Consider the following 8,126-nt stretch of genomic DNA (forward strand, 5'->3'; position numbering starts at 1 on the left):
GATGTGCTCAATTGGATTCAGGTCTGGGGAACGGGCGGGCCAGTCCATAGCATCAATGCCTTCCTCTTGCAGGAACTGCTGACACACTCCAGCCACATGAGGTCTAGCATTGTCTTGCATTAGGAGGAACCCAGGGCCAACCGCACCAGCATATGGTCTCACAAGGGGTCTGAGGATCTCATCTCGGTACCTAATGGCAGTCAGGCTACCTCTGGCGAGCACATGGAGGGCTGTGCGGCCCCCCAAAGAAATGCCACCCCACACCATGACTGACCCACCGCCAAACCCGTCATGCTGGAGGATGTTGCAGGCAGCAGAACGTTCTCCACGGCGTCTCCAGACTCTGTCACGTCTGTCACGTGCTCAGTGTGAACCTGCTTTCATCTGTGAAGAGCATAGAGCGCCAGTGGCGAATTTGCCAATCTTGGTGTTCTCTGGCAAATGCCAAACGTCCTGCACGGTGTTGGGCTGTAAGCACAACCCCCACCTGTGGACGTCGGGCCCTCATACCATCCTCATGGAGTCTGTTTCTGACCGTTTGAGCAGACACATGCACATTTGTGGCCTGCTGGAGGTCATTTTGCAGGGCTCTGGCAGTGCTCCTCCTGCTCCTCCTTGCACAAAGGCGGAGGTAGCAGTCCTACTGCTGGGTTGTTGCCCTCCTACGGCCTCCTCCACGTCTCCTGATGTACTGGCCTGTCTCCTGGTAGCGCCTCCATGCTCTGGACACTACGCTGACAGACACAGCAAACCTTCTTGCCACAGCTCACATTGATGTGCCATCCTGGATGAGCTGCACTACCTGAGCCACTTGTGTGGGTTGTAGACTCCGTCTCATGCTACCACTAGAGTGAAAGCACCGCCAGCATTCAAAAGTGACCAAAACATCAGCCAGGAAGCATAGGAACTGAAATGTGGTCTGTGGTCACCACCTGCAAAACCAGTCCTTTATTGGGGGTGTCTTGCTAATTGCCTATAATTTCCACCTGTTGTCTATTCCATTTGCACAACAGCATGTGAAATGTATTGTCAATCAGTGTTGCTTCCTAAGTGGACAGTTTGATTTCACAGAAGTGTGATTGACTTGGAGTTACATTGTGTTGTTTAAGTGTTCCCTTAATTTTTTTGAGCAGTGTATTACATTTCTGGGATGTTTTATTTCAGCTGATGAAACATGGGCTGGCGTGGTTTACACTTTACATGTTGCATATATATTTTTGTTCAGTGTATGTGTACTTCTGTTACATTTACTGTACGCAATGTAACCATAGTTCATCCACTTACCAACCATAAAAAGCCAAATGTGGGTCTCAAGCCCTAAAACAGCAGTGTTTGTGTGTGTTTATATGATACAGACCTCCAGCTGGGCTTTCTGCACGGTGGTCTGGCTGTAGACCCTGGAGCCCTCGTCTCCACACACTGCCTTCAGTTCCTCCTTGTTCAGAGAGAAGAGCTGAGCACCGGTCAGGATCCCCAGACACTCCACCGTCCTGTAGGGAACAGAGACTACATTACCCATAATTCTCTATACCCAGATACTCCACCGTCCTGTAGGGAACAGAGACTACATTACCCATAATTCTCTATACCCAGATACTCCACCGTCCTGTAGGGAACAGAGACTACATTACCCATAATTCTCTATACCCAGACATTCCACCGCCCTGTAGGGAACAGAGACTACATTACCCATAATTCTCTATACCCAGATACTCCACCGTCCTGTAGGGAACAGAGACTATATTACCCATAATGCTCTATACCCATTCCTGAGGGGCCAGGCACACAGACGGAATATTCTCAGTACAATAGTAAAATACAGGATCGGGTTCAATTCCATTTCAATTCAGGCAATTCATGATGTACACTGAAAACATTTGATTTAGTTTACGTTCGGAATTGATTTAACTGAAATGGAACTGACAGCGACCTTAATCGCACCATGAGCTAACTGATGACCAGATCATAAAGCATGATAACACCATGAGCTAACTGATGACCAGATCATAAAGCATGATAACACCATGAGCTAACTGATGACCAGATCATAAAGCATGATAACACCATGAGCTAACTGATGACCAGATCATAAAGCATGATAACACCATGAGCTAACTGATGACCAGATCATAAAGCATGATAACACCATGAGCTAACTGATGACCAGATCATAAAGCATGATAACACCATGAGCTAACTGATGACCAGATCATAAAGCATGATAACACCATGAGCTAACTGATGACCAGATCATAAAGCATGATAACACCATGAGCTAACTGATGACCAGATCATAAAGCATGATAACACCATGAGCTAACTGATGACCAGATCATAAAGCATGATAACACCATGAGCTAACTGATGACCAGATCATAAAGCATGATAACACCATGAGCTAACTGATGACCAGATCATAAAGCATGATAACACCATGAGCTAACTGATGACCAGATCATAAAGCATGATAACACCATGAGCTAACTGATGACCAGATCATAAAGCATGATAACACCATGAGCTAACTGATGACCAGATCATAAAGCATGATAACACCAACAGGTCACAGCACTTTGTCACTTTTCTCACTTTCTCCTCCTCACTTTTTCCTCAAAATGGTAAAAGTATAAAACATTGTTAACTGATGCTGTGTGTGTGTGGTGTGTGTGTGGTGTGTGTGTGGTGTCTCACGGTTTAGTGAATCCCTTGGTGTTGAGCCAGGCGGTGACCTGTGGTGGGCTGGAGCTGAAAGTGAGGGGAGCGGAGCTACTGCCTGAGGGACGCTCCACCCTGAAGTTACGGGCTGGAAGCTGAGACTTATTACTAGTGATCCTCTTCAACAACTCATCATTCACCTCATCCATCTGGTGTGTCCGAGCTGGGGGAGGGGAGGGTGAGACAGAGAGACAGAGACAGAGAGATGGTGAGAGGGAGAGGGAGAGAGGGAGAGAGAGAGAGGGAGAGGGAGAGAGAGAGAGAGAGGGAGAGGGAGAGGGAGAGGGAGAGGGAGAGGGAGAGGGAGAGGGAGAGAGAGAGAGAGAGAGAGAGAGAGAGAGAGAGAGAGAGAGAGAGAGCGAGAGAGAGAGACAGACAGACAGACAGACAGAGAGAGAGAGAGAGAAACAAGGAAGTAACAGAATGTAGAGGAGGGAAAGTAACTGTTTAGGAGGCATTCCTACTTATCTACAAGGGCTGAGGTCCTCTTAGCTAAGATGAGAAAACTTGTAAAAGCATTGAAGCTAAGATAGCTCAGATAGCTAAGATAAGCAGTTATCTAGATTGTTTAGTAGGAAATGAAACCTAAGAGACCAGTATCATAGACAGAAATTAGTTGGTGGGTAGGTCTACAGAAATCTGGGTGGGCCCCCAAATGTTTTATTGGGGGGCCATAGCAATTTTGCCCTGTGGCAAAGAGGAAAATGTGCAGTTTTATAGCTGATCTCATGCTATTCTACACATTTTGCCATGATGCTGAGAGAACATTTATCTTGTTTGCTAAATGAACAGATGCAGTAGTCAGTAGCAATAGAAGCACAGTGACATACAGCCTCAATGCAGTCATATTCCTGTCTTATTGGGGGTGTGGTTTTCAGTTAGTTCTTTTTGGCAACCCCATCCCAGGAGAGTGAATGTCAATCCAGTGGCACTGCTTGCTATGAATTCTATCTGATGGTGTTTGCATTTTTTTTAGGTAAAAAAAAAAAAAAAAGACTAATAATGTCCCCGTTTGAAAACACTCAATCTGATTGGGTGGGCCTGGCACCTCAGTCGGCCTACACGGCTGTAAGAGACTCACAGTCTTTGGAGCGGCCCATGTCAAAGCTCTCCCCTCTTCCTAGAGAGCTGGAGGGAGAGGTGGGGCTGTAGGGCTGGCTAGCCTGGCGGTCCATGGTCACACGCAGAGGAGACAGAGAGGAAGACATGTTATAGACAGGTAGCTTTAGTGGTTAAGAGCGTTGTGCCAGTAACCGAAAGGTCGCTGGGTTCTAATCCCTGAGCCGACTAGGTGAAAAATCTGTCGATGTGCCCTTGAGCAAGGCACTTAACCCTAATTGCTCCTGTAAGTCGCTCTGGATAAGAGCGTCTGCTAAATGAAAAAATAAATAATAATAATAAATATATATATATATATATATAATGACTTCATTAATGAATTGATTGGATTTATTTAGTGCTTTTCCAGTTGATGACTAACATAGTTTGTGGAAGGATGTTAGGGAAAACAGGTTTATCATTCATACACGTTTTATAATGTGCGTTAAAATAGTTGACAGGATGTATTGCCTTATAACTGGTAGGTTGGTACAGAATGGAGGGTTGGTAGCATGACGGTGTGTGTGTGTTGTGTTTTAGCAGTACAAAGGTGTGTACATAATTAAAGGTCTACACACTGCATTTATGAGTGTAAAACAACATGTTTGTATGTGTGTGTGTGTGTGTGTATGTGTGCGTGCATACATATGTGTGTGTGTGTGTGTGTGTGTGTGTGTGGGTGGGTGCATGCATATGTGTGCTTGTATGTGTGTGTGTGTTTGTATGTGTATGTGCGTGTGTGTGTGTGTGTGTGCGTGTTGGTATGCGTGTGTGTGTGTGTGTTTGTATGCGTGTGTGTGTGTGTATGTGTGTGTATGCGTGTGTGTGTGTGTGTATATGTGTGTGTGTGTGTGTATATATGTGTGTGGCTCTGTAGCTAGCTAACTAACCCACACTAGATTTTGTGGGTGGGTGGGTGAATGCATATGTGTGTGTGTGTGTGTGTGTGTGTGTGTGTATGAGCGATGTGTGTGTGTGTGTGTGTGTGTGTGTGTGTGTGTGAATGTGTGTGTATGTGTGTATAATGTTACCTGGCTATAGAGGGGATCAGCCATGCCATATGGTTCCTCCAGTTTCACCACGTCCAGTACGTTGGCGGGGACGTATCCTGACTGGCCGCTCCTGTTCCTCAGTTTCCACCACTGCCTGTCGTCCTCCAACACCTGCAAAGCCACAATGACATAATAATCATAATAATAATAATGATGGTGATGATGATGATGATGATGATGATGACGACGATGACGATGATGATGATGATGACGATGACGATGATGATATGTATTTATCTCAACACCACAAGGATGACGCGGGTGAAGTTCAGTCTAGTGCTGTAGGTTATTTATCTTTAAATGCACCAGGTAATCATTCTTAAACCAATGACTTCATGTATTCAGTTTGTATACCAATTCTGTGGTCAATTTTACTAATGGTTAAGATTTGTGAAATATTTTCAGCATTATTTTCACGATAGCTCACATTGTTCGCCTGCATAATTTAAATCTCAGCAGGACAATAACCTAAAACAAAAGGCCAAATCTACACTGGAGTTGCTCACCAAGGCGACATCGAATGTTCCCGAGTGGCCGAGTTACAGTATTGACTTAAAAAATGGCTTGAAAATCTATGGCAAGACTTGAAAATGGCTGTCTAGCAATGATCAACAACCAACTTGACAGAGTTTGAAGAATATTTAAAAGAATAATGTGCAAAAATTGTACAATCCAGGTGTGAAAAGCTCTTAGAGACTTACCCAGAAAGACTCACAGCTGTAATCGCTGCCAAAGGTGATTCTAACATGTATTGACTCAGGGGTGTGAATACTTATGTAAATGATATGTTTCTGTATTTCATTTTCAATACATTTGCTAACATTTCTAAAAAACATGTTTTCACTTTGTCATTATGGGGTATTGTGGGTAGATGGATGAGAAAAATATATATTTTTTAATCCATGTTGAATTAAGGCTGTAACACAAAATGTGGAATAAATCAAGGGGTATGAATACTTTCTGAAGGCACGGTAGATGTGTCCATAGAAGCTGTGTGAATAACTGATGTCATAACCCACTCTCCCAACGCTGACAAAAGCATCAGAAGGAAGTCTATGGTAATAAACAGAATGTTCTGTGACGTCCCACCCCTTCAAGCTGACAGTTATAGGTTATCTTGCTGAAGGAGGAATGTTAACCCTAACCCTAACCTCCCGAGTGGCGCAGTGGTCTAAGGCACTGCATCGCAGTGCTAGCTGTGCCACTAGAGATCCTGGTTCGAATCCAGGCTCTGCTGTATGGGGCGGCGCACAATTGGCCCAGCGTCGTCCAGGGTAGGGGAGGGAATGGCCGGCAGGGAGGTAGCTCAGTTGGTAGAGCATGGCGTTTGCAACGCCAGGGTTGTGGGTTCGATTCCCACGGGGGGGCAGTATGAAAATAAAAAAGAATAATGTATGCACTAACTGTAAGTCGCTCTGGATAAGAGCGTCTGCTAAATGACGTAAATGTAAATGTTAACGGGTCAAGCTGGTAAAAAAAAAAAAAAGGTTCAATCAAATCCTATACAGTTGCCTAGTCAAGCGGTCTAAGCCGCTGCCTCCGGAACACATACACCACTGCAGAATGGGTTTGAATCCGACCCACTGCTATTTCAGCACTCGCTCTCCTCTATCTTTCCTCTCTTAACTGCCGTATTCAATAAAGAAACAAATATCTAAGGGGTGGGACTGCCCCACTGCTTTAAAAAATAAAGCCTGTACTAGCAGTACTGACAGTATTATAATATAGATGTCGTACCTCTAGCACCTCCTCCTCCAGTACTGACAGTATTATAATATAGATGTCGTACCTCTAGCACCTCCTCCTGCAGTACTGACAGTATTATAATATAGATGTCGCACCTCCTCCTGCAGTACTGACAGTATTATAATATAGATGTCTCTAGCACCTCCTCCTGCAGTACTGACAGTATTATAATATAGATGTCGTACCTCTAGCACCTCCTCCTGCACTACTGACAGTATTATAATATAGATGTCGTACCTCTAGCACCTCCTCCTCCAGTACTGACAGTATTATAATATAGATGTCGTACCTCTAGCACCTCCTCCTGCAGTACTGACAGTATTATAATATAGATGTCTCTAGCACCTCCTCCTGCAGTACTGACAGTATTATAATATAGATGTCTCTAGCACCTCCTCCTGCAGTACTGACAGTATTATAATATAGATGTCTCTAGCACCTCCTCCTCCAGTACTGACAGTATTATAATATAGATGTCTCTAGCACCTCCTCCTGCAGTACTGACAGTATTATAATATAGATGTCTCTAGCACCTCCTCCTGCAGTACTGACAGTATTATAATATAGATGTCTCTAGCACCTCCTCCTGCAGTACTGACAGTATTATAATATAGATGTCTCTAGCACCTCCTCCTGCAGTACTGACAGTATTATAATATAGATGTCTCTAGCACCTCCTCCTGCAGTACTGACAGTATTATAATATAGATGTCGTACCTCTAGCACCTCCTCCTGCAGTACTGACAGTATTATAATATAGATGTCGTACCTCTAGCACCTCCTCCTGCAGTACTGACAGTATTATAATATAGATGTCGTACCTCTAGCACCTCCTCCTGCAGTACTGACAGTATTATAATATAGATGTCGTACCTCTAGGACCTCGTCTTGCAGTACTGACAGTTCGCTGGCGTTGCGGGCCACAAAGTGGTAGCAGATCTTAGCATATTTACGGGACGAGGACGCCAGACCGTTGTAGGACCTGAGACAGGAGACACGTGTCACAGAGTCAGTCTTAACATGTCTGTAGAGTTACAGGTTACAGCTCAAGAAATAACAAACAATGAGAAAAGTAGCAGCGTGTGCTGTGACGGAGAATCACAGTAGCTAGAAATCATTTGTGAATTTTGAAAAAATATCATAAACTGACCCATTTGATGAGCTTGAAGACTGTGTTCCAAAAAACTGAAAGAGGGAGATGATTTTATTATCATTGTAAAGTGATGTTATGGACTGGTATTGTGTGTGTCTGACTATTGTAACCCCCTGAACTCTATTAAATAGCTGAAAGTATTCAAACCTGCATCATAAAACAGAATTTGAAAACCAAAAAGATCTTATGAGCGACAAGAAATGTCACTGAAGAAATGTAACAATGTAACAATGGATGTCTGGGAGGTTTACTATAAGACTGAAATGGACAGCTGTTTTTCTACTGACCAAACTCCCCCATCTCACCTCGTCTGACTTGTGGGGGGGCAGGGGGTTGGACATGGAGGACATGAAGGACATGGG

General features: G+C 44.2%; 1 protein-coding gene across 5 annotated transcripts in view; it reads right to left on the reverse strand.

Annotated features, from left to right (window-relative positions):
• LOC121540767 (epidermal growth factor receptor kinase substrate 8-like protein 2) overlaps window positions 1-8,126 on the reverse strand; it is a 114,263-nt gene that overhangs the window by 4,254 nt on the left and 101,883 nt on the right. For all 5 annotated transcript variants that reach the window (XM_041849848.2, XM_041849847.2, XM_041849845.2 and 2 more), the window contains 7 exons: window positions 8,070-8,126; window positions 7,762-7,796; window positions 7,485-7,593; window positions 4,845-4,976; window positions 3,797-3,878; window positions 2,692-2,878; window positions 1,358-1,490 (listed from right to left, as the gene is read on the reverse strand). The exon at window positions 8,070-8,126 is cut by the window's right edge and continues 121 nt beyond it. In XM_041849848.2, the coding sequence (XP_041705782.1) occupies window positions 1,358-1,490; window positions 2,692-2,878; window positions 3,797-3,878; window positions 4,845-4,976; window positions 7,485-7,593; window positions 7,762-7,796; window positions 8,070-8,126 (735 nt within the window). The remainder of the gene's footprint in view (window positions 1-1,357; window positions 1,491-2,691; window positions 2,879-3,796; window positions 3,879-4,844; window positions 4,977-7,484; window positions 7,594-7,761; window positions 7,797-8,069) is intronic.

The sequence above is a fragment of the Coregonus clupeaformis genome, chromosome 26 (genome assembly GCF_020615455.1).
Source record: "Coregonus clupeaformis isolate EN_2021a chromosome 26, ASM2061545v1, whole genome shotgun sequence".
NCBI classification, from domain to species: Eukaryota; Metazoa; Chordata; class Actinopteri; order Salmoniformes; family Salmonidae; genus Coregonus; species Coregonus clupeaformis.